The sequence below is a fragment of the Pongo abelii genome, chromosome 1 (genome assembly GCF_028885655.2).
Source record: "Pongo abelii isolate AG06213 chromosome 1, NHGRI_mPonAbe1-v2.0_pri, whole genome shotgun sequence".
Taxonomy (NCBI): Eukaryota; Metazoa; Chordata; class Mammalia; order Primates; family Hominidae; genus Pongo; species Pongo abelii.
This window is the reverse complement of record NC_071985.2, coordinates 180,779,132-180,806,376: the sequence shown is the minus strand read 5'-3', so window position 1 is coordinate 180,806,376 and position 27,245 is coordinate 180,779,132. Positions and strand designations below refer to the sequence as shown.

Here is a 27,245-nt window from a genome sequence, read left to right as displayed (position 1 = left end):
AAAAAAAAAAAAATAAACAAAAAAGTCTGACAGCATGCAACACTGTGAGGTTCCTACTGAACATATGCATATATAAACACAAATAGTTGGATTCCTCACAATTCTCAGGTAAAATGCTTTATCAGTGTATCATCGTATTTGTTTTGATTGGTTTTTCATTGTTTCTATTTCAATTAAAATATTAGTCAAATTAGGCCAAATGCAGTGGCTCATGCCTGCAATCCCAGCACTTTGGGAGGCCAAGGCAGGTGGATCATGAGGTCAGGAGATGGAGACCATCCTGGTCAACATGGTGAAATCCCGTCTCTACTAAAAATACAAAAATTAGCTGGGCATGGTGTGGGGCGCCTGTGGTCCCTGATACTCTAGGCGAGGCAGGAGGATCGCTTGAATCCAGGAGGTGGAGGTTGCAGTGTGCCGAGATCACGCCACTGCACTCCAGCCTGGTGACAGAGTGAGACTCCGTCTCAAAAAAAGAAAAAATAATTGTTTGGTTTTCCTTTTTTCAGTAATTTTGTTTTTACATTTTTTGCATTGTTTCAAATTTTACTATTATTTTATTTCTCTCCATTGTAATTATTATTACCCCCTAAGAGGCTAGAAAATAAAAGTATCTGAGAACCAGTGCTCCAAGGGAAAAGAAGACTTCTCTCTGCTTTTCTTATTCTACCCCCAAGAAATAAGACACCTGAAACTGGACTGAACAAGTTCAAGGACATTCACTACGCAATGTAAATGCATGTTTGTTGTGATGGTTAATACTGAATGTCAATTTGATTGGACTGAAGCATACAAACTATTAATCCTGGGTGTGTCTGTTGGGTTTTGCCAAAAGAGGTTAACATTTGAGTCAGTGGGCTGGGGAAGGCACATCCACACTTAATCTAGTGGGCATAATTTAATCATCTTCCAGTGAATGTAAGGCAAGCAGAAAAATGTGAAAAGGCAAGACAGGCCTAGCCTCTCAGCCTACATCTTTCTCCTATGCTGAATGCTTCCTGCCCTCAAATGTCGGACTCCAAGTTCTTCAGTTTTGGGACTTGGACTGGCTCTCCTTGCCCCTCAGCTGCAGACACTCTATTATGGGACTTTGTGATCATGTAAATTAATACTTAATAAACTCATATATGTGTGTATATATATGTATACACATGTATATATGTGCATATATGTATATATGTGTATATATGTATATGTGTGTGTCTGCGTATATATATAATAGGATATATATATATCCTATTAGCTCTGTCCCTCTAAGAGAACCCTAATACATTTGTTCTCTTTCTTGAGATTTCTTCTAAGTCTCTTGCTCTGAAGCTAAAACCTCCTGCAGTCTCCCTAACCATAAGAAAGCAGGCAAAAACCAGAGTGAGACCAAGAGGAATGTGTGACACTCTCCCACCCAATTCAGGTAGAAGGAAACTTCTCAGTTCCATGCCATCTAATTCAGCTTACTAAAGCTATACAAAAATTAGAGAAGCCCCAACAAATAATAAAATATTTCTTTGGTTTTGTCTTCTATGTGTATATTTTCATCAAGATTTCTGAAGATAAAAGAGGGACGATGAGCAGCACCTAAAATTCAACAATCCAGAGTCTTGACTATCTATTCTCATTCACTCAGCAAATGCTTATTTGGTACATCCAATGCGCCAGACACTATGTATGTACTGGAAATAGAAAGGTGAACCTTATAGACATGAATCCTGTCTTTGTGGGGTTTATAGTCTAGTGGAGAAGACAGAATTTAACAAATAGTTTAAACAAATAAAATTTTGAAAATATATATCTCATTATGGACTATGATAAATGCAATAAGAAAAAATATACAAAGCTATGACCATCTCTTTCCCTATATCTAACATCAGTTTGGAAACATGATTAAGTTTCTTGTTCTATTTAAAAAAAGAAAAGATTCACAATTCATATAATGTAAACTTACAGCTTCTCTGCCAATGAGTGGATAAAAAGGGGTACCAAAAAGTTTCCTTCCGTTGATAAATGCTTTCATGATGAAATTGGTCACTATTAAAGAAAGAAGAAAACAATAAAGATGCAGACATTAATGTGTCAGAGTTTTAAAATCAGAAAATCTCTATATTTAAAACTTACTTTTTCTAGAAACTCCAGCACCAAGGTTATGATTCAAGTCAAAAGGGTCTACAAAAGAAATACATCAATGATTAAGAATTACATTCACTATAACATAAAAATATACTTAGAAGTCATTGCTAAAGTCTAATACTTATACGTACTCAGACTATACAAATCAGCAAACTCTTCCTCTAAAATTACACATTAAAGGAGGAAAACTGATATAAGAGGAAGAATCTTCCAAATCCTAATGTATTTCAGTTTTCCTCTCAATTTCCTTGACCAAATTTTGGTGGCTCCCGAATTAATATCAGCTTAAATGATTACCTTCAATTGCAATGCACTTGGAAGTCCACTGCTTCTCAAAAGTTGTCAACAGCTTTTTCTGCCGAATGCTAATTACATATTCCTTGAAATCAAACTCTTCAGTATAGAAACGAAGCAGTCCCAGCCAAAGCTCCCCTAATGATTCTGTGTTCTTTCCAAGTGAAGGTAAACGCTTTTTCTACATATAAAAAAAAAAAAGAACAATGTCTATACAGTACTATCCAAAACATGGACAGCAAATCTAAGTAAAATTATTAAATTATACAAATGCTAACATATATCAGTGAGCATTCTAGAACTTAAAGACTATTTTAAAATTACCAGTTCTTCTGTTTTATCAAAGAAAAAAGCATTCCATCCATCAACCATTCTCTGTGGAATCTGTTTTCCATCAAAGATCTGCATAAAAAAATTAATTGTATTATTAGATTTCAAGTGATCCAACCCAAAGGTCCAAATACTCTAATACCATTTTAGAATTTACCTACTTCTTCCAAAAAGAACATGTCAGGATGATGGTATAATTTGATGCCAAGAAATTAATGAATAAAACGTATCTGAAAGACCAAAGCTGGAAAAGGATGTCTTAAGAGCGTCAAACTCCAAATGATACATTTGATGTTACCTGCTTGGCCTATCAAAACATATCCAGTCCAAGAATAATGAAGCAAAACTTAAAAAAGAAACAGCAGTCATGATGAAACAGCAGTTTCATCAAAGGATCACAGATGTAAAAATACAAAATAGATAATACCTACTGATTGTGCACCCAAAGGAAGTCAACAGAACTGTTTGGGACCTAGTACCTTTAATCATTTATCTGTATCAGATAAGGCTAAAAAGCAACTGGACAATCATTTTGTAAAAATGAAAAATTAGGGCCAGGCACGGTGGTTCACGTCTGTAATCCCAGCACTTTGGGAGGCTGATAAAGGTGGATCATGAGGTCAGGAGTTTGAGACCAGCCTGGCCAACATGGTGAAACCCAGTCTCTACTAAAGACACAAAAAATTAGCTGGGCGTGGTGGCATGCACGTGTAATCCCATCTACTCGGGAGGCTGAGGCAGGAGAAATGCTTGAACCTGGAAAGCAGAGGTTGCAGTGAGCCGAGATCATGCCACTGTACTCCAGCCTGGGCGACAGGGCGAGACTCTGTCTCACCAAAAAACAAACAAAAAAAAAACAAAAAAAAAAAAAAAAGGAAAATTAGGAAGCTTTCCCTTACATTTTGATAAAGACTATAAACTTTATTAATTATGAATAATAATCTGCTGTCCTAAGGAGAAGAAAAAAGGAGAAAAAACGCTATTTTTACAAGAAGAAAAGTATCCCGTAAGATGTCTGTGTAACTGACTTCCACAAGTAATTGATACTTTTATTCTAAAGGAGACTTAAGAAAGAGATGCAATAAAGTAGGAAGGTGCAACAGATTCAGTCAGGAGACCTGATTTCTAGCCTCTATCCTGAGGAATAGTGATTCTGGGCAAGATAATCATCTCCCTAAGTGCTCAGTTTTCCCAGTGAAAATGAGAAAAGACTACATAAATTAGTCAGTCAGTAGTTTATAAATGGAGAAAACATACCACACCACCTTCTCTTTACCCTCCACCCTGACTAATGGGTCCCAGAATACAGTTAAACCATAATACCATTTAAATCCACTAGTTAAGGTGGGCCTGGGCCCAATGGCCATTTCCATTTTTGATGTGACAGTGATTTATAAAATTAACTACATGTCTGGCCCCTCCAATTTTATCCTCAGATTTAAGTTCTTTGTGGGTAAGGACTATGGCTTATCTCTGAAACCCAGAACCCTACTAGACCAAAGCCACACAGAGAGCACTTAATATATGTTTGTTGAATGACTATATTTAATATGTAAGTATGTTACACAGAAATCAAGCTTCCAGGGGCTAGGGCTAATAAGTTGCTTTTTTACATTTACATATTACTTAAACAGATACAGTTTACTAAAAGTCATCTAGCATATATTCTGACATTTCATAAAACAAAAAAGTGAAAGACTGAGGCCGGGCACAGTGGCTCATGCCTGTAATCCCAGCACTTTGGGAGGCCGAGGCAGGCGGATCACCTGAGGTCAGGAGTTCAAGACCAGCCTGGCCAACATGGCAAAATCCCATCTCTAATAAAAATACAAAAAATTGGCTGGGCGTGGTGGTTCGTGCTTGTAGTCCCAGTTACTTGGGAGGCTGAGGCAGGAGAATCGCTTGAACTCAGGAGATTGAGGTTGCAATGAGCTGAGATGGCACCACTACACTCCAGCCTGGGTGACTGAGGGAGATTCTGTCTCAAAAAAAAAAAAAAAAAAAAAAAGTAAGAGGCAATTACAGCTATTAATATCTGAAACAAAAGACATAGGATTTCTGACCTCAAGAAAGAAGTGAAGATATTAAGGGGCTGACATGTAATATTTTACCCTTAAAGATTCAGACGCTATTATAGGTATTTCATGTTTTGTAAACACAGATTTATTTGCTAGATATTGAAATAAATTACCTCTTTAGAACCCTGTTTTCAGATAATTCATACTTCTGAGTAACAACAATCCAACTCTTTAGATCTTGATTGTCTTTAAGAGATTTCATACTGTTCAGTAATATCCATGATCCAACCCAACTATGTTGGCTGATAACGCAGCGGAGTAGGTCTGTGGGCCTTGGAACGTTAATCATCACTCATTTTGCCTATTCTTTTGAATTCTCATGTTTCACTGTGTTTAATTCTCCCCACTCTGTTTCAGCCCTCAGAAGCACTAATGCTATCCACTTTTACACACACACACACACACAAACACACAGACACACACACACTCTCTCTCTCCCTGCTGTCTCTCTGTTCTCTCTCATTCAACACGAATCATCTTCAACTTAGCACTCAGTCCTCCCTCTAAACAAGTCAATCATATTACAAGGATCACCAAATAAGTCAATCATATTTATGTAAAGAATGACCCTAAACATTTCCAAATTTCTTATCTTATTGTGATAGTCTAATATGTACTGCTATATTTACATCGCATTTTTCTTTTTAGACAGAGTCTCGCTCTGTCACCCAGGCTGGAGTGCAGTGGCACAATCTCAGCTCACTGCAACCTCCACCTCGCCAGTTCAAGCCATTCTTGTGCCTCAGCCTCCCAAGTAGCTGGGATTACAGGCATATGCCACCATGCCCGGCTAATTTTTGTATTTTTTAGTAGAGACGAGGTTTTGCCATATTGGCCAGGCTGGTCTCAAACTCCTGACCTCAAGTAATCTACCCCCATCGGCTGCCCAAAGTGCTGGGATTACAGGCGTAAGCCACTGCAACTGGCCTAACTTGTAATTTTTCAGTTGTGGTAAGATACACAAAATATAAAATTTACCATCATAAGCATACAGTTCTGCGGCCTAAGTATAGTCATACTGTCACGCTACCATCCCCACAATCCATTCACGGAATTCTTATCATCTGGTAAAACTAAAACTCTGTATTTATGAAACTATTACTTCCCATTTCTCCCTCCTTGAGATTCCCTGGCAACCACCACTCTACTTTCTGTCCCTATGAATTTGACTACTCTAGGTACTTCATATAAGTAGAATCAAATAGTATTTGTCTTTCTGTGACTGGATTACTTCACTTAGCATAATGTCCTCAAGGTTCATCCATTAAGTTGCAAATTTTAAGCTGATATGGGTTAAAAAAATTTTTCATAAAATCATGTGTGAACACTCCCAAATCTCTTTTGGAATTAATTTTTATGTGAAAATTTGCTTTTACTTATTATGATTTGCTAGGGTAGAGCAAAAATCTTCTGCCTAGGACAGCTCTTTTTGACGTAAAGAACTTTGTACTGCTGACCATCAAAAAAATGCTCTTAGCTGTGCCTTAGTAATACCCAGCCACATAAAGTTAAAGCTTAATTACAAATGGAGGCAGACATCATTAGCTTCTTTAAACATATCCTTACCCTTAAAAGATAACTGATGCCAATGGTCATACTTAAATGATGCCAGAGCAATAGACAATGACGTCCCATATGACAACCATTAAAAAAGGCCAGAAACAAAATTCCATGTATCATCAGTCTATATATATCACAAAGTCCCCCGAAATCAAACCTCATTATGATAGCAAGCATTCCATGAACTGTCTCTCGTTTGATCAATATTAAGCAGATGTCTGTTAAACAGATAATGAAAGAGTTTTTAAAGTTGAATATGGTAGTCCTACCTACATTTTTCCAATAATAATAGTAATAATGCTGCTAATGAGCATAAATCATAATAGTAAAAATAATAATAAAAGCAAGCACTGTTTACGAATGTCTACTTTAGCACCTACTACATTCAAAAGCATTCAATGTTTCTGTTCCTCATATCAACACTGAAATATCATTATTACATTTTTAATGATGATGAAAGTCAGACTTATGCAGACTGTTGAAGGCCAAAATGTTAGAATTAGGATTCTGACTAGTTATTTCTGGCTCTAAATACCATGCCTTGCTATTTCTATTACTTCATGCTACCTCAGTGACTCCTAATCCATGGGTAAGGAGAGAATACAGACAAACCACCAAGAAAATCAAATTTGTGGTCCATTTTTGTTAATCACAGTATTCTGGCAAAGTGGCAAATGATACTACTGGAGAATTAGTACATATGATCCCTATTTAAAGCCTAAACAACGATTAGAATAATACAGAGAGTAGGCTGGGCGCGGTGGCTCACGCCTATAATCCCGGCACTCTGGGAGGCCCAGGTGAGCGGGTCACGAGATCAGGAGATCGAGACCATCCTGGCTAACGTGGTGAAACCCCGTCTCTACTAAAAATACAAAAAAATTAGCCTGACATGGTGGTGGGCACCTGTAGTCCCAGCTACTCGGGAGGCTGAGGTGGGAGAATGTCGTGAACCTGGGATGTGGAGCTTGCAATGAGCCGAGATTGCGCCACTGCACTCCAGCCTGGGTGACAGAGCGAGAATCTGTCTCAAAAAAAAATAAATAAATAAAAATAAAAATAATAATAATAATAATAATACAGAGAGTAATGCTGGCCTTGGCAGGCCTAATTAATTTATGGTAAATTTTAAATATCATCCAGTGAACAAATTTGTTAAAAAACAAATCACTCCTAGCCAGGCTAATTAAGAAAAGAAGAGAAGGTATATAAATTACTAACAACAGAAATGAAAGAGGGGATATCAATACATATCTCATGGACATTAAAAGAATAATAACACTATGAACTACAATTTTGATAACCTAGATGAAATGAACTAATTGCTTAAAAGACACAATATACCAGCCAGGGGCGGTGGCTCACGCCTGTAATCCCAGCACTTTGGGAGGCCAAGGCAGGTGGATCACCTGAGGTCAGGAGTTCAAGACCAGCCTGGCCAACATTGGTGAAACCCTGTCTCTACTAAAAATACAAAAATGAGCCGGGCATGGTGGCGGGCACCTGTAATCCCAGGTACTCCAGAGGCTGAGGCAGGAGAATTGCTTGAACCCAGGAGGCAGAGATTGCAGTGAGCCGAGATCACGCCACTGTACTCCAGCCTGGGCAACAGAGTGAGAGTCCATCTCAAAAAAAAAAAAAAAAAAAAGAAAGAAACAATATGCCAAAACTCACACAAGAAGAAACAGAAAATCTGAATGGGCCTATATCTATTAAATAAACTGAATCAATAATTAATAACCATCCAAAAGAGAAAGCACTAGGCCTAGATGGGTACACTGATGAATTCTACCAAACATTTAAGGAAGAAATTAAACCAATTCTCGAAGAATGAGTTAGGAAGTGTTCCTTCTGCCTCATCTCTTTCAGAGGACAGAAGCAGAAGGAACACTTCCTAACTCATTCTACGAGGCCAGCATTACCCTAATACCAAAACCAGACAAAGACATTGTAAGTAAAGAAAACTACAGACCAATCTCTCATGAACAATGATGCAAAATTCCTCAACAAAATATTAGCAAATCAAATCCAATAATGTACAAAAGAGAGTTATACAAAGCAGGTTCAACATCTCAAAATCAACTGATGTAACTGTGATATTATAATTGGCCTCCAAACCCATTTCCTGACATACAACTCTTAACATCCTTGGAATCTCCAAAGAGAAGTCTTTTTGTATGCAAGCAAGTTGACTACTGGCTGACAGCCCCTAGGTATCTTTAAAATGGGGGTTGGTCACCAGAAAGACCAAGGCATGATTACAGGGTTGGGACTTTCAGCCCTATACCCCAACCTTTGAGGAGCGGAGAAGGGCTAAAGGTTAAGTTGATCACCAATGGCAAACAGCTTGGCTTAATCAATCTTGCATATGTAATGAAGCTTCCATAAAAACCCAAAGGTCTCAGTCCAAATAGCTTCTTGATAGCTGAACACATGGAGGTTCCTAGATGGTGGTATGCCCTGAAAGGGCATGAAAACTCCTCATCCCTTCTCCCATACCTTGTTTTATGTATTTCTTCATTTATATCCTTTGTAATATCCCTTATAATAAACCGGTAAGCCTAAGTAAATGGTTGAGTTCTGTGAGCCATTCTAGCAAATTAATCAAACCCAAAGAGGTCGTCATAGAAACCCAAACTTTAAGCTGGTCAGTCAGAAGTTCTGAAGGGCCTAGACTTGCAACTGGTGTCTAAACTGGGGGTAGTCTCGTGGGACTGAGCCGTCAACCAGTGGTATCTGATGCTATAGATGGTGCCAGAATTGAACTGGAGGACACCACGGTGTTCAACGCAGAAGTGGTTGCTTGCTTGGTGTATGGGGAAACCTCCCCCAACACATTTGGTCACAGAAGTCTTCTGTGATTATTGTTGTTGAGTAAGAGAATAGAAAAAACATTTTGGGGGCTGGGTGTGGTGGCTCAGGCCTGTAATCCCAGCACTTTGGGAGGCTGAGGCAGGTGGATCACCTGAGGTAAGGAGTTCGAGACTAGCCTGCGTGGCGAAACCCCGTCTCTACTAAAAATACAAAAAAATTAGCCGGGCATGGTGGTGGGCACCTGTAATCCCACCTACTGGGGAGGCTGAGGCAGGAGAATCGCTTGAACCCGGGAGGCGGAGGCTGGAGTAAGCCGAGATTGCAACACTGCACTCCAGCCTGGGTGACAAGAGCAAAACTCCATCTCAAAAAAAAAAAAAGAAATAAAAAACATTTTGGGTTTGAGTGTGTGTTTTCTCCTCAGTAACCCATCACATCAACAGGCTAAAGAAGAAAAGTCACAGATCAAAAGATGCAGAAAAAGCATTTGACAAAATCCAACACCCATTCATGATTAAAAAAAAAAAAAAACTCTATAAACTAAGAATGGAGGAAAATTTCCTCAGCTTGTTAAAGAAATCTACAAAAATCCTACAGCTAACATCATACTCAAATGGTGAAAAACTCAACGCTTTCCCTTGTAAAATCAGGAATAATACAAGGATGTTCTCTTTCACCATTCCTTTTCAACATCTGGGAAGTCTTAGGTAATGCTGATACTGGAAGTTCTAGCTAATGCAATGAAACAAGAAAAGGAAATAAAAGGTATACAGGTTGAGAAGAAATAAAACTGTTCACGTATGACATGATAATCCATGCATAAAATCCAAATTGAAACAATACTCCAAGAATAAGCAATTACAGCAAGTTCACAAGACACAAGATGAATATAAAAAATTCAAACACTTTCCCAGGTGCATGCAATGAACAAGCGGAATTTGAAATTAGAAATACAATACCATTTACATCAGCACCAAAAAATGAAATACATAGGTATAAGTCTAACAAAATATGTGCAAGGTCTACATGAAGAAAACTATAAAACTCTGATGAGCATAATCAAAGAACTAAATAAATGGAGAGATATTCCTTTATAATTGACAGGAAGACTCAAAATTGTCAAGATGTCAGTTCTTCCCTACTTGGTCTCCAGATTCAATTCAATCCCAATCAAAATTCTAGCAAGTCATTTTGTGGATATTGACAAACTGATTCTAAAGTTTACATAGAGAGGCAAAAGACTCAGAATAGCTAACACAATATTGAAGGAGAAGAACAAAGCTGGAAGACTGATGCAACCCAACCTCAAGACTTATTATAACACTACTATAAATAAGAGAGTATGGCATTGGTGAAATAATAAATAAATCAATGCAACAGTGGAGGGCCCAAAAGTATATAAATATAGTACATAAATATAGTCAACTGATCCTTGACAAAGGAGCAAAGACAATACAGTGGAGAAATAATATTCTTTTCAACAAATGGTACTGAAACAAATGAACATCCACACACAAAACAATGAATCTAGGCATAGACCTTATACCCTTCACAAAAAATTAACTCTAAATGGCTCACAGGCCTAAATGTAAAATAAAACTCCTGGAAGAAAACACAAGAGAAAATCTATATGACCTTGAGTATAGTGATATCTTTTTAGACACAACACCAAAGGCAAGAGCTATGAAAGAAATAATTGACAAGATGGACTTTACTAAAATTAAAATTTTCTGCTCTGCAAAAGACAATGTCAAGGGAATGAAAAAACAAGCCACAGACATGGAGAACATAGTTGCAAAACACGCATCTGATAAAGGACTATTATTCAAAATACACAAAGAACTCCTTAAACTCAACAGTAAGAAAATAACCTATTTAAAAAAATGGAACAAAGAACCTCATCAAAGAAGACATACATATAAATGGAAAAATAAGCATATGAAAAGATTTCTGCATAATGTCATCAGGGAGATGCAAATTAAAACAACAGTGGCCAGGTGAGGTGGCTGACACTTGTAATCCCAGCACTTTGGGAGGCCAAGGCAGGCAAATTACTTGAGCCCGGAGTTCGAGACCAACCTGGGCAACATGGAGAAACCCTATCTCTATAAAACATACAAAAATTGGCCAGACATGATGGCTCATGTCTGTAATCCCAGCTATTTGGGAGGCTTACGTAGGAGGATCACTTGAACCCAGGAAGTGGAGGTTGCAGTGAGTGGAGATTGTGCCATTGTAATCTAGCGTGGGCAACAGAGCAAGACCCTCTCTCCAAAATAAATAAATAGATAAATAAAACAAAATATTAGATTGAAGCAAAATTGCGGTTTTGCCATTAAAAGTAATCTCAACACTTTGAGAGGCCGAGATGGGCTTGAGCCCAGGAGTTTGAGACCAGCCTGAGCAACATGGCACAACCCCATCTCTACTAAATATATAAAAAATTAGCTGGGCTTGGTGGTGTGCACCTGTAGTCCAAGCTATTCAGGAGGCTGAGGTGGGAGAATCACCTTAGCCTGGGAAGTTGAGGCTGCAGGGAGCCGTGACTGCACCACTACAGTCCAGCCCGGGCGGCAACAAGAGTGAGACACTATCTTTAAAGAAAAAAAAAAAAAAAAAAAGAGGGGGGAGAGGAAGGGAGGGGAGGGCAGGGGAGGGAGGCAGGGAGGATGGACGGACGGACGGACAGACGATTATACACCTAAAGAAAAGAAAGAAAGACTACTACACACCTAAGAGAATGGCCAAAATCCAGAACATGGACAAGTACTCAAATGCTGGGTGGATGTGGAGCAACAGGAACTCTCACACATTGCTGGTAGAAATGCAAACTGGTACAGCCACTTTGGAAGACAGCTGGCCATTTCTTACAAAACTAAACATACTCGTACATATGATTCAGCAATGTGACTCCTTCATATTCACCCAAAAGACTTGAAAACTATGTCCATATAGATGTTCTTCCATATGTGAATGAATAAACTGTGGTACATCCCAACAATGGAATATTACTGAGCACTAAAAAGAAATGATAGGCCAGGCATGGTGGCTCATGCCTGTAATCCCAGCACTTTGAGCACTTTGGGAGGCCGAGGCGGGTGGATCACCTGAGGTCAGACATTAGAGACCAGCCTGGCCAACATGGTAAAACCCCACTCTACTAAAAATACAAAAATCAGCAGGGCGTGGTGGTGCATGCCTGTAATCCCAGCTACTCAGGAGGCTTAGGCAAGGGAATCACTTTAATCGCTTGAACCCCGGAGGTGGAAGTTGCAGTGAGCTGAGATCCTGCCAATGCACTCCAGCCTGGGCAACAGAGTGAGACTGTGTCTCCAAAAAAAAAAAAAAAAAAAAGATAAGATAGATTTAGAGGTTCAATAAAAAAGTCTGAACATTTAAAATTTAAAAAAAAAAAAAAGAAAAAGAAATGAGCTATCAAGCCATGAAAAGACATGGAAGAAATTTAAACACATATCACTGAGCGATGGAAGTCAATCTGAAAAGGCTACATACTATATGATTCCAACAATATGATATTCTGGAAAAGTCAGAACTATGAAGACAGCACAAAGATTAGTGGTTGCCAGGGGTTGAGGGGAGGATGACTAGGCAAAGTACAAAAATTTTTAAGGCACTGAAAATTGTATGATACCGTAATGGCATATATTGATGTATCATTGATTATGATAAAATGTGTACATCATTATATATTGTCCAAACCCCTAGAATATACAACATCAAGAATAAATGTTAATTGCAAACTATGGACTTGGGGTGATTATATGTCAATGTAGGTTTATCAGTTGTAAAAAATGTACCACTCTGGTGGGGTTAATAATGGGGGAGGCTATGCATGTGTGGGTACAGGAGGTATGTTGGAAACTCTTTACCATCCTCTCAATTTTGCTGTGAACTTAAAACTGCTCTGAAAAAACACTTTAAACACACACCCAAACATACATCACCCAACACAGATTCAGCAACTTAAATCTTTGGCTAGGAAAGGATTCCCATCCATTGTTTAAAACACGGAAGGAAACACTGGTAAAACCACATATATTCATTAGAACTTCTTAAAACTTACTAAGGCTATCTGACACCTACTATATGGCTTACAATTTTGTGATTTTTCTTTTTTTTTTTTGAGACGGACTCTCCCTCTCTGTCACCAGGCTGGAGTGCAGTGGTGGGATCTCAATTCACTGCAACCTCTGCCTCCGGGTTCAAGCAATTCTCCTGCCTCAGCCTCCCGAGTAGCTGGGATTACAGGCACGCACCACCACGCCCGGCTAATTTTTATATTTTTAGTAGACACCATCATGTTGGCCAGGATGGTCTCGATCTCTTGACCTCGTGATCTGCCCGCCTCAGCCTCCCAAAGTGCTGGGATTACAGGCGTGAGCCACTGCGCCCGGCCTATTTTGTGATTTTCTTCTTTGCCATAACTATCAAAATTTATGTGAAACCAGAATATGTGACTTTTCCAACCAAGTCTGATGCTTGTCTCCTAACTAAAAATAGTCACCATTCTAAAAAATTTGAATTGGATCCTCCCTAACGCCTACAAATCTACTTTGTGCCAAGAATCAGGAGGAACAGATGGATGATTAATATCTCCTTTGTACCAATTTCAGAGAGTATAAATTGACTACAAAAAGGAACTTTATAAGTCACCAATTCTGAGTGAATGAGTATAATCTGTTTCTTTCAATGTACATTCTTATGTTTAATGTAATTAATGTAACTTCAGAAGAGATAAGGAAGAGTTTCCCTGGGTTCATTCTAAACCAAAATTCACAAGGCTGACCAAAGTATACATAAGAATAAATCAATCTTCATTGCCAGGCAACAGGAGGGAAAATATTCTAGAAAGAAGAAACTTATGTACTTGCATCTTGGAGACTATAAAATATATGAGTTCATGGCTGGCTACAAGAACTTCACAATCATCCACAGCACTCTAAGACTGTAAAATTTAAAAACATTACAAAAGATATTCAATGGTTCTGTTCATCTAATATTCTTTTGGTAGTCTATATTCTCCCATAATAAATTTTTCAAAAAGATTCATTGTTTAATTATAGCATTAATGGAAAGAGAAAACTTAGGACATCCATGATGGAAAAATCCTTCATGATGACATGAACCAAGCAAAATCTCCTGTGTTTAGATCTATTGTTTTCAAAAAAACTCCTTTATAGTTTTCTTAAACACCTACCTCTTGTAGAACTGGGATAACAGGTGGCTTTCTCTGCTGCAGAAAGTACAGCACCATAAGGATATATGCATATGAAGATAAACTTCCCCTGGAAGCATCCCCAATGTCACATCGCTAAAAAACAACATGATTGAAAACAAAACTTCAGAGTCTTACTCCATGCAGAAGTATATTAAACATTCTGCCACATCATTTTTTTTAACCCATAGAACTGGGTTAAACTGGGTTAAAAACAAACTGCACCGTCTATAATCCCAACACTCTGGGAGGTTGAGGTGAATGAAAAGCTTGAGCCCAGGAGGTCAAGACCAGCCTGGGTAATGCAGTGAGACCCCATCTTACAAAGAAACAAACAAACAAAAAACTACTATACATGATGTGGGGAAACAGGTACTCTCACACACTGCAGGTGAGAGTATAAATTAATACAAACACTATGAAGAATATTTGACAATATCACAATTACAAAAGCACATTTTCTTTGAACCAGCAATCCTATTCTAAGAATGTACCCTGCAAACATGCCAAAAAATATGTGAAATGACAAAGAAGGTTTTTTAAATAGCAGCACTATTATAATAGCAAAAAATCAGAAATAGTTTTAGGTTCATCAATAAAGCACAGGTTTAAAATAACTAAGGACTATTCACATAATGGAATGGTATGCAGCCATTAAAAAAGAACGAAGTCCCCTGATGGTCTTGTGGTTAGGAAAAACATCTTTTTTAATAAATAAAAAAGAAAAAGGGGCTAACACAGTGAAACCCCGTCTCTATTAAAAATAGAAAAAATTAGCCAGGCGTGGTGGCGGGTGCCTGTAGTCCCAGCTACTCGGGAGGCTGAGGCGGGAGAATGGCGTGAACCCAGGAGGCGGAGCTTGCAGTGAGCCAAGATAGCACCACTGCACTCCAGCATGGGCGACACAGCGAGACTCCGTCTCAAAAAAAAAAAAAAAAAAAAAAAGAACAAGGAAGACAGACATGGTGGCTCATGCCTGTCATCTCAGCACTTCAAAAGGCCAAGGAGGGTGGATTGCTTGAGCCCAAGAGTTCAAGACCAGTCTGGGCAACATGGCAAAACCCCACCTCTACAAGAAATACAAAAAATAGTTGGGCATGGTGGCACACGCCTGTAGTCCCGGCTACTCAAGAGGCTGAGGTGGGAGGATCAATTGAGCCCAGGAGGTCAAGGCTGCAGTGAGATGTAATCACACCACTTTACTCCAGCCTGGGCAACAGAGTGGGATCCTGCCTCAAAAATAAAAATAAACGCTGGGCACGGTGGCTCATGCCTCTAATCACAGCACTTTGGGAGGCCGAGGCGGGCGGAGGAGGTCAGGAGTTCAAGACCAGCCTGGCCAACATGGCAAAACCCTGTCTCTGCTAAAAATACAAAAATTAGCCAGGCGTGGTAGCAGGCACCTGTAATCCCAGCTACTCTGGAGGCTGAGGCAGGGAAAACTGCTTGAATCTAGGAGGTGGAGGCTGCAGTGAGCCAAGATTGTGCCACTGCACTCCAGCCTGGATGACAGAGCAAGACGCCATCTCAAAAAAACGTAAAATTAAAATAAAAATTAAAAAAAAATAGGGGAGGGGGTGGGGAGGGGGGGAGGAATGAAACCTGAAAGAATTTTCAGAGACTTCTTCCCTTGAGCAAGGATTTAGCTTATATCTATATTTAAAGGGAAAAGGGGTGATTTCATTAACAGAATTCTATGTAGTTACAACAAAACTGTCATGTTAGAGTTACCTTGTTAGGTGAATCTAGAAAAGTAGGCATATCAAGTCTTGTATGTAGTATGTGCCTGAATGCTTTTCTAAGATACACTGTTGTCTAGAAAGACATGTACAGGAGTATCTTTAAAAATATGCTTTCCAGTCAGGCACAGTAATCCCAGCACATTGGGAGGCTGAGGCTGGAGGATCACTTGAGGTCAGGAGATTGAGACCAGCCTGGCCAACACGGTGAAACCCCGTCTCTACTAAAAATACAAAAATTAGCCAGGCATGGTGGTGAGTGCCTGTAATCCCAGCTACTTGGGAGGCTGAGGCAGGAGAATCGCTTAAACCCAGGAGGCAGAGGCTGCAGTGAGCTGAGATCCCACCACTGCACTCCAGCCTGGGTGACAGAGTGAGACTCCATCTCAACAACAGGAACAACAACAACAACAACAGCCCTCCTATTAGAAAGAAGAAGCTTTATGAAATGAAAATCTGACCAAGTTTCTCCCCTACTAAAACTCTTCCACTAACACATTAATAAAATTAATCATTCTACTGAGCAGCTACCATAAAGCAGGCACTACAATGAACTAGAGAAACAGAGGTCCCTGTTCTCATCTAGTTTACACATTTATCAAAAGAATGAGAAAACTAAATTCAATGTCATAACAAGTGTTATAATAGGAGAAGAGTAAGGTATTATTGGTATTGTTTTGTTTTCTGGGTCAGAAAATCTTATCACCAAACTCAAATATAAGATTTCTTAACCCAGAAATTCTTGACTAGGATGATATGCCAACTCCCATGCCCGGGGCTGAAATCACTGCATTGAGAAATGTTACTGCTGAGAAACTGACTAGTCAGTTGCACATGGGAATAGAGCACATACAGGAAAAAAAGACAGAGCCACCCTACTCTGATAGGTATCAATTCAACCTATATAATACTGAAAGTTTCTTTTTTAAAAGCTCAGATAAACAAAACTGAGACAAAATTTTTCACAAATCTGACATTAGTTATGTTTCACTTTAAGTATCATGAACAAAGCAGATCATTAATTTTTTCATAAATACCTTAGCAAACACTTTCATAGTATATCCCAAATACTGCACTCTAGGATCAATAGCTGCATAAGTAGCTAGCATTCTTGTGTTATGTTGAGCCTGAAAAATAATTACATATTTGAAAGGATTTCAAATTTCTTAAAATTAAACTACAAATCAGATTTAAAAATATAATACACTCCAAATACAAAATATATAAATGTAAAATGTAAAATACCTATTAGTGAGTCAAACAAAAACTGACCTTCAATCTGAAGGAAATATCAAGATAACTAGTAAAATACTTTTTCCTTATGCTGTTCACATTTGAAAGTTTTAAATATAAAGGTAGAGTCAGTAATCTGTAAACTTTTAAAATGAAAAGTATATACACGGCCCATAAAGATAAACTTACCAACGTATTATATAAACTGATATCGCCTTCTAACCCACTTCGTCTGTGTTCAAATTTTACTATAGGCACTTTGGCAGTAGTTATAGGCAAAATGTTTCTTAAACCTAATTTAAAAAAAAAAAAAAAGACTTCAGTAGGTTAAATAATTTTCATATATGCTAAAAAATTTCTTTTGTTTTAAAGATAAGATTTAAAATTCATACCTGGATGTCTCTTAAGAATTTTTGCCAAATTTTCAATTATTTCCTTACAATTTAATTTCTAAAAAACAAATCAAATAAATAAAAGTTTGACTCAATTTCACCTTGTGCAAATTCTACTTTAATCTAGGCATTTAATAGTAGCATTTACAATTTCCAGCCATAAAGCTCTATAATAACCTTGCTACTCCAAGTAAGTGATTCATAGACCCACAGTATCAGCATAATCTGGAAACTTGATAGAAATGCAGAATCTGAGGACCCTCCCCAGTCTACTAAATCATAATCTGCATTTTAACAGGATCCCAAGGTAATTCATAGGCAGATTAAAATTTGAGAAGCACAAAGACAGGAGAAGAATATGGTTTTCAATAAGTGAATAAACAACTAGAGGTGAGTTTGGTGAGGGCAAAACAATATAATGATTAAGTAAGTACATAGGCTCTGAATTGAGACAAACCTGCATTCAAATCTTTTTTTTTTTTTTTTTTTTTTGAGACGGAGTCTTGCTCTTTCGCCCAGGCCAGAGTGCAGTGGTGCTACCTCGGCTCACTGCAAGCTCTGCCTCCCGGGTTCATGCCATTCTCCTGTCTCAGCCTCCCGAGTAGCTGGGACTACAGGCACCTGCCACCGTGCCCAGCTAATTTTTTTGTATTTTTAGTAGAGACGGGGTTTCACCGTGTTCGCCAGGATGGTCTCGATCTCCCGACCTCGTGATCCGCCCGCCTCGGCCTCCCAAAGTGCTGGGATTACAGGCGTGAGCCACCGCACCCGGTCTCAAATCTTAAACTAAGTATTGATTAGCTGTGTGACTAACCAGATGTTTAACCTCTCTGAGCATTACATTACTATTCTATAAAATCAAGATAATCATAAACTCCTGTCCTGCAGAGCTGTTGGGAGGATTACATGAGACATGTATGTAAAGCACTCAGCAGAATGCCTGGCACAAAATAAGCCTTTAAATCTGTGAGTTATTTATTATAATTATGTTGATATGGAAAAGAAAGATACTCCTATTATCACCAGCACCTATTTCTCCAAGGAAATTCTTACCTCTGTAAATTTAAATGTGTTACTGTTGTAAAAACCAGAGACAGCAGAGTTGGTATGGTAATGATAATCATAATACATAATGATTATGGCATTAAAAATTAACTGGAAATAGCTGAAGGGTATAAACATCAATCCCAAGAGTTATAAAGTCACTTGCATTTTTCCAACATGTTCTTTTTAGCTACATGAGAGCAGGAGCCATTGCAGCTAAACCAAAGGATTTCAAAGAAACCATTAGTTACTAATTCACATATGATAAAATTAACAAAGGAGGTAATTTTTCTCTTTATTATTCAAGGATACAATTATGCTAAATCTTAAAAGTTTCAATTATGGCTCATCTGAAAGAAAATGATTTATTATTTTCATTGTTTCAACTTCCCAGTAGGAATGGCACAGATTATATATAATATACAAACCCTTAGTGATTAGAAGTTTAATAAATTTTACATAGAAGATATCTAAAACTCAAACCTCTTTCCTGGGTATAAAAATCATTTCCTATTCCCTCAATTCTTACTCTTCAGAATGGAGAAGGGCAGCCACTTTCCAAGTAGGTGGCTCTAAGCAGAATTTAAGTAAAGGAGAACAAATAAAATACTTGCAACTTTTCAGTTTCTTTATAAAACAAGATGTTAAGACACCAGAAGCAACTTCTTATGGCCAGAAATAAGTCATCACTGCCATCTTTACTCCGGGTCTAACAATTTCAAAACCACCGTTCGAAAGAATGATTTTAGAAAAGCACACTATTCTGCTGAATTCTTTTATAACGTAACAGAGGCGATACTGACACCACTACAGATGCCAGAAGCTGGGCCTCACCCCAATCTTGCAAGCAGTCCCGCATTTTGAAACATAAATAACAATAGCTAGACTGGTAAAGGACTGAACATCTACAAGGATACCCTCCTTTGCTAGTTGCTGTTGAGAAGGCCTGGGACACTTCTTCCCTGTCCAATCAGTCTTTTTCTTCCCTGGAGCTTGGACAATCTCCTTCCCACTATTAAGGCCTGGTATACAAAAAAGGAAAGCGTAAGTACCCACTCTTACTGCTGAAATTGCACTTGGGGAAGGTCTGCTCCTGGCATCTCATGGTGGAACTCAGAAAGCTATCAGTTTCAGAAAGCAGTGGTTAGGTTCTACAGTACTATTAGTACTATATTTCAGCTACATTATGGGTTAAAAAAATTACAGAGAGGCAGTGAGATACAATGGAAAGAGCATGAACTCTGGAGTCAGACAGACCTGGGTTACGAATCCCGGCTCCAACAATTACTAGCTGTGTGAACTTGGACAAGTCAGTTTATCTTTCAAAGCCTCAGTTTCCTCATCTGTAAAATGGGGGAAATAATACCTACCTCGAAGGTGGTTGTAAGAATGAAATGAGATAATGTATGTAAAAGTGTATACTGGGAACTCAATAAATGTTAGTTCTCCTCCCCGCCCAAAATGAGTTTCTAAAAGCTATCTTAGCATTTTTTTTATTTTTTTATTTTTTGAGACGGAGTCTCACTCTGTTGCCAGGCTGGAGAGCAGTGGCGCGACCTCAGCCCACTGCAACCTCCGCCTCCTGGGTTCAAGCGATTCTCTTGCCTCAGCCTCCTGAGTAGCTGGGACTACAGGCGCGTGCCACCATGCCCAGCTAATTTTTTTATTTTTCGTAGAGACGGGGTTTCACCATGTTGGCCAGGAGGTCTTGATCTCTTGACCTCATGATCCGCCCACCTTGGCCTCCCAAAGTGCTGGGATTACAGGCATGAGGTACCGCGCCCAGCCCTTAGCATATCATCTATAACATTGCTTCTATGGAAAAAATTTTATGTGAGTGGTCAAAAATTATAACTAACTTTTAGAACAAAACCAATTACAAATTAGATGACCACCTATATTTACTACCTATAGTAACACAAAGACATCATCTAATGAAAGAGATATGAGAAGACGAAGTATGAAAGATCAATGTTCACTACAAAACTGATGCATCTGCATCAGCTTCCCATTGGTTCTAGTGAAAAAATTCCAACTTCGTGGTATATTAACTTTTTCCCAAAATTCATTACAAATCACTTGTAACTCTCAGTGACATGGTTTTTGTATCATAAAATTACTGAAACACTTTTACTTAAGAGTTCAATGTCTTCTAAACTGAAAATGCTACTGTTTTCATATTTCAAAAACTTATTTTGCTAATATATTTATACAAAGAGTGATACCACATTTTTATCAATATCACATACAAAAATAAACATAGAATTGTCATTGGGAGAAAATAAACTTACATAACGCTTTCCAAACACTCTTACCTCTGCATTTTCATGGCCTTCCAGGGTCATACAAATATCCAGATCACTATCACGAAATCCAAATCCATTCTTAGAAGAGCCAAATAAGCACAACCTTGCCTTTTCTAAGCAAAGGAAAACAAAGTCCAAAGCCTTATTATAAGCAGAGAGGAATCTTCTGTTATCTACTAATGACCTAATACAACATGCTCTTGTCCATTTCTACGATTTAAATTACCTACCACTGGAAGAAATACTGAGAAATTCCAAAACATCTTGAGCCCAAGCTTTTGCCCAAGTTCCCATACTCATGTACCCCACTGCTTTTTCCAATTTTCCACAGACATCATATATTCAACATGTCTGAACTATCAACTTTGCCCCAAATCTATTATTATTTCTATTATTCCTGTTCTTAGCAAATAGTACCATCATGTACTCAGCTGCCCACATGAGAAATACAGGTGCAATCCTTAATATCTCTCTCTCAATGTCCACATCCAAACAATCATTGAGACTTTCAGCTTTTTCCGACTTATGTAATAAATCCATCTGTTTTTATACATTCTCAACATCACTACCAATAGTTAAGATCAATATTTGAGGACTGCCCTCTTAAAAATAAATTAGTTCTTTCAAAGCACAATTCATGTAGGTTTACAAATATCACCTTAGTATATGATTCTCTTCCAAAAATGAGTGATTATAGTTCACTTGATATAAATTATGATAGGGTTAACCCTTCAGACTCAGTGTCATCCAATAACAGCTACCATTTCAAATAAGCTGTGGTTTAATAGAATTGGATTTTTCTTCCTACTACTTTTTTGTTTTTTAGAGACAGGGTCTTGCTATATTGCCCAGGCTAGAGTGCACTGGCTATTCACAGGCACAATCATTATACACTACAGTCTTGAACTCCTTGCCTCAAGCAATACTCCCACCTCAACCTCCTAAGTGGCTGAGATAACAGGTGTGTGCCACTGGGCCTGGCTCTTCCTATTAATTCTAAAGTAGAGTACACATTTATTTATAGGACACTTTATACTTTCAAAACTTCATACCCCCATCCAGTTCTGATGCTCTACTTGAAATTTCAATGATAGCTGAGAGGCAAAAAAGAAGCTATACTCATCAGCAAATAAAACTGAGCATGATTTTATATAATAGAGACTTAGATTTGGTCAATACTTTATATACTCCTATAATCCCAGTGCTTCAGGAAGCCAAGGTGGGAGGACCGTTTGAGACCAGCCTGGGCAACATGGTGAGACTCTGTCTTTACACAAATTTTTTAAGATAAAAAAGAAGGTGAGGCGCAGTGGCTCATGCCTGTAATCCTAGAATTCTGGGAAGCTGAGGTGGGTGGATCACTTGAGTTCAAGAGTTTGAGACCTGCTTGGAAAACATAGTGAGACTCCATCTCTACAAAAAATAATGTGCTGGGTGTGGTGGCATACACCTGTGGTCCCAGCTACTCAGGAGACTAAGGTAGGAGGATCGCTTGAGCCTCAGAGGTCAAGGCTGAAGTGAACCCTGATCACATGATTGCACCACTGCAGTTGAGCCCGGGTGACAGAGCAATATCCTATTTCAAAAATAAAAAAATAAAAAAAATATATATATATATATTTTTGAGACGGAGTTTCGCTCTTCTTGCCCAGGCTGGAGTGCAAAGGCATGATCTTGGCTCACTGCAACCTCTGCCTCCCAGGTTCAAGTGATTCTCCTGCCTCAGCCTGAGTAGCTGGGACTACAGGCGTGTGCCACCACGCCCAGCAAATTCTTGTACTTTTAGTAGAGACGGGTTTCACCATATTGGCCAGGCTTGTCTTGAACTCCTTACCTCAGGTGATCCACCTGCCTCAGCCTCCCAAAGTGCTGGGATTATAGGTGTAAGCCACCGCACTTGGCCAAAAAAAATATTTCTTAATAAAAAATAAATTAGCCAAGCATGGTGGCACACACCTGTAGTCCTAATGACTTGGGAGGCTAAGGCAGGAGGATTGCTTGAGCCCGGAAGTTTGAGGCTGCAGTGAGCTATGATCATGCCACTGCACTCCAGTCTGGACAACAGAGTGAACCCCTGTCTCTAAAAAACAATAATGATTATATAATTTTTTAATTAAAAAAATATTTGTTTTCAAATACTTTTAAATGTAATATATAGCACATAATGGGTCATCTTGTAAAAGTACAAATTCATTCTGATTAAAGTCAACTTTTATCCTTTTCTAAAATATTTAGTCACAAAAATCTTGATTCTTCATCCCCATGCCCAAAACTTACTCTTCCTGCTCTCTTTGCCATCTCAGTTATATAGGACCACCCACTGTAACTGTTAATAGCAAAAACCTTGAAACAATCCTTGATTTCTTTCTTTCTCTCACGCCTCACATTTTCCATCAGCAAATCCTATTGGTTCTACCTTCAAAATACATCCCAAATCTGACCACTTCTCATCTACTCTGGACTCACACAACAGCCTCCTAAATGTTCTGCTTGCTTCTAGTCTTATAGCCCAGCAACCCATTCTCTCAGATCATGTCATTTATTAACTAAAAATCCCCTAAAAGATTCTTATTAGGTACTCAAAATAAAATTCAAAGTCTTTCTACCAACATCCATAAGGCACTAATGACTTAATCCCTAGACCACCTCTCTGACCTCTTCTATACATTACAATCTACCTCTAATACTCCACTCCAGCCACACTGACTTCCTGGCTATTCCTCAAATATGCCAGACATAATCTAGTCTTGTTCCATCAACAATGTTTTCTCCTTAGATATTTATATAACTTGCTCCTTCATGTTATTCAGGATTCTGCTCACATGCTACCTTATGAGAGAGGCCTATCATAACACCCCATCACTTCAATTCTTTTATCTCCTACACTTTTAACAGCATGTATTATTTGCTGATATAATATTATATATTTATTAGTCAACTATTTGTCTCCCCATTTGAAACATAAGCTTCACGAGGTTTCATCTCTTTTATTAGCACTGTATTCCCAGCAACTAGAACAGTACTTAACACATAACATTCAATAAATATTTTTAAATAAATGAAACTCAAGACTACATGACTACAGCAAAAACGCAATAAATTTTTTAACCTATGACATACCATCATATTCTTTTTGAATAAACTTTTCCAAGCCAATTAAAATTTGCTCCCTGTTGTGTTGTTCAGAACAAGGTGGTGATAACTCATCTGGGTTTATAAAAAGAAGAAAAAAGGAAAAAGAAAAGTAAGGAAAACAGAATTTGAAAACATCTTCAAGTTTTTACCCTAAAAATTTTACTTACAGTTTGTTCATTATTTGTTGACTTCTCTGACTTTAAAACCATAAATGTTACTGGGGAAGGGTCTGGGAGATAGAAGGAAAAAAACTGTTTTTCTGTTTTAGCAACCCAGGGGAAGAAACGAAAATAAATGAAACAGAAAAATAATTTTTAAGATATATGTACATTTCACATGATCATTTTCCGTGTATCTACAAACCTATTTACTTCTTCACTCTCCCCCATATCCATGCTTATTTTCCCATCTGTTAAGATCTGTATTCATGTTGCTACACTAGGCATCTGGCCCACTCAAATTTAACAGTTCCCTCAAATGCCTGGTCAAAATTTCTATCTTCCCTATAAACTGTTTTGTCTAACCACAGCCTTCAATGATCTCTCCTTAGTTCCACACTTCTTTAGTTCTTCAAATTGTGTGCCATAGTCTAGTACCTAATTTATTTTGTCCTTTTGGTTTTCTAGTTATTTCATTTATATTCATCTTATTTTTCCAAATAAGTCCATATATTTCTTAAGAACAAAGTCTTTTTTTCCCTATCTCTTCCAGACTTATCCCCAAAAGTTAATACAGTAACAGAAACAAAGCAGTAATTTATAAAGAATTTGTTATAATGAATTAAACTAATATTCAGCTTTTTAAAAACAAATGCAGTTATCAGTGCTTACAGAAGAAGGGGAGTTAAATAAATGAAATTAATGTAATTTGTTAACTTGTTTTAGGGCAGTGAAACTATTCTGTATGACACTCTAATGGTGGATACATGACACAATGCACTTGTCAAAACCCACAGAACTTTGCAGCACAAAGAGTGAGCCTTAATGTATGCAATTTAAAAAAAATCATCTAGGAGGTCAGGGGATCTCAGGATGTAATATAGACTGTGACAAAATAATCTAACTGTATTATAAACGTTATGAAACAACTTCACATGAGGGAGTGGCGGGAAAGGTGCTGACCTAAGTAAATTTGAAAATGAGTAGAATTGATAAGACTAAGGGCAAAAGAAACCATACATAAGCACTGTACTCTAGTTAATAAAGTTGTTTCCCACAGGGGTATTGGTTAACAGTTCTGATACTGCTATACGTATGTACTAAAATGGAACAATTTTAAAAATGAATAACAGATGGTGGGAACCAGGTTTCTCACTGTTGGAGTGGGGGTTTACATATACACGTGGCTAAAACGAGCCATGTGGTAATGAGTTAGAGTTGGATATACCATTATGAAATCATGTTTGGTTTAATACAGATAAGATGGCTACATACAGGCTGTGTGACCGTGGCTCACGCCTGTAATCCCAGCACTTTGGGAGGCCGAGGAGGGTGGATCACAAGGTCAGGAGATCAAGACCATCCTGGCTAACACGGTGAAACCCTGTCTCTACTAAAAATACAAAAAATTAGCCGGGCGTGATGGCACAAGCCTGTGTAGTCCCAGCTACTCGGGAGGCTGAGGCAGGAGAAATGGCGGGAACCCAGGAGATAGAGCTTGCAGTGAGCTGAGATGGCGCCACTGCACTCCAGCCTGGGCAACAGAGCGAGACTCAGTCTCCAAAAAAAAAAAAAGACGGCTACATATAGAAATATTTATAGTAAGTTTATATACATAGGTTAGTATATACACACATATTTTGTTGCTCTGAGATGGCCTCAAAGCAATGACAGCCCAGTAACAGCAAGCACATCTAGTGTTCAGGTCTTGGTTTCTAATCTCGTTCTCCAATAAAAGGAACCACAGCTCCTTGGACAAATGCCTAATTCTAGGAGTAGGGTGCAAAATATACATGCAGTGCCAGGAGCATCTTGTAGTGCCAGAAAGTATGGAAGTGTTAAAACCCAAACCAACAAAAAAACCACACACTGATGGATATATATAAAAGGGACCAGGTAGTCAAGTAAAAGAGCTCCCAATGGCCAAAGCTAGAATAATCTGAACAAAAGAAAATTATATTCAATTATAACCCAAAGTATCAAATATCTATGAGCCCACATTGAGGTAAATAAATGACTAAATAAGTAAAAATAAATGTAAATTGTATCTGAATAAAGCTGCTAAAAAATCATGTGCCATGATCCAGCCATTCTAAGTATTTAGTCAAGATAAATAAAAGCATATGTCCATACCCAGACCCACACAGCCAAAATTTTGAAATGAGACAAATATTTATCAACAGGTGAATGGATAAACAAATTGTGGTATAACCATACAATGGAACAATACTCAGATACAAGAAGAAATTAACCACTGACACACAACAACATAAATGAATCTCAAAGTAATTACACCGAGTGAAAAAAGCCAGACAAAAAAAGAATACATTCTGTATAATTCCACTTATACAGAACTCTAGAAAATGCAAACTATAGTGACAAAAGCAGAAAAGTAGTTGCCTGGTGGGAGGCAGAAATGGGGAAGAAGGGAGAGATTACAATGAAGCACTAAATGTTATGACCAGAAATTTTATCTTACCTGGACACTGGAAGTAATTCATAAATGTTTGCTGAGTAAAGGTGACTCCTAGGTACTCCGTAAACGTTTGCTGAATAAAGGCATGCAAGGCTTTCCCCAAAATATCTTTATAGCCTTATCTCTCTCTATTGCCTTTCTTATACCCTACCAAATCAAAGGCAATTATTCCCCCAAACAAATTATGCACTCTATGCTTTTTTTTTCAAGACGGAGCCTCACTCTGTTGCCCAGGCTGGAGTGCAGTGGCATAATCTTGGCTCACCACAACCTCCACCTCCCAGGTCCAAGCGATTCTCCTGCCTCAGACTCCCGAGTAACTGGAA

At 38.2% G+C, this 27,245-nt stretch overlaps 1 protein-coding gene across 23 annotated transcripts in view; it reads right to left on the bottom strand.

Annotated features, from left to right (window-relative positions):
* The window catches only part of TUT4 (terminal uridylyl transferase 4), a 129,551-nt gene that overhangs the window by 20,534 nt on the left and 81,772 nt on the right, over positions 1 to 27,245 (bottom strand). For 19 of the 23 annotated variants that reach the window (XM_009250301.4, XM_009250279.4, XM_002810819.6 and 16 more), the window contains 10 exons: positions 24,271 to 24,357; positions 21,160 to 21,263; positions 17,801 to 17,858; positions 17,598 to 17,701; positions 17,213 to 17,302; positions 14,419 to 14,532; positions 2,743 to 2,820; positions 2,422 to 2,599; positions 2,113 to 2,160; positions 1,943 to 2,025 (listed from right to left, as the gene is read on the bottom strand). In XM_009250301.4, the coding sequence (XP_009248576.1) occupies positions 1,943 to 2,025; positions 2,113 to 2,160; positions 2,422 to 2,599; positions 2,743 to 2,820; positions 14,419 to 14,532; positions 17,213 to 17,302; positions 17,598 to 17,701; positions 17,801 to 17,858; positions 21,160 to 21,263; positions 24,271 to 24,357 (944 nt within the window). Of the gene's footprint in view, positions 1 to 10; positions 467 to 1,942; positions 2,026 to 2,112; positions 2,161 to 2,421; positions 2,600 to 2,742; positions 2,821 to 14,418; positions 14,533 to 17,212; positions 17,303 to 17,597; positions 17,702 to 17,800; positions 17,859 to 21,159; positions 21,264 to 24,270; positions 24,358 to 27,245 lie in introns of those variants that run through there. The other 4 variants (XM_054554754.2, XM_063718855.1, XM_063718852.1 and 1 more) reach the window with 2 other exon arrangements.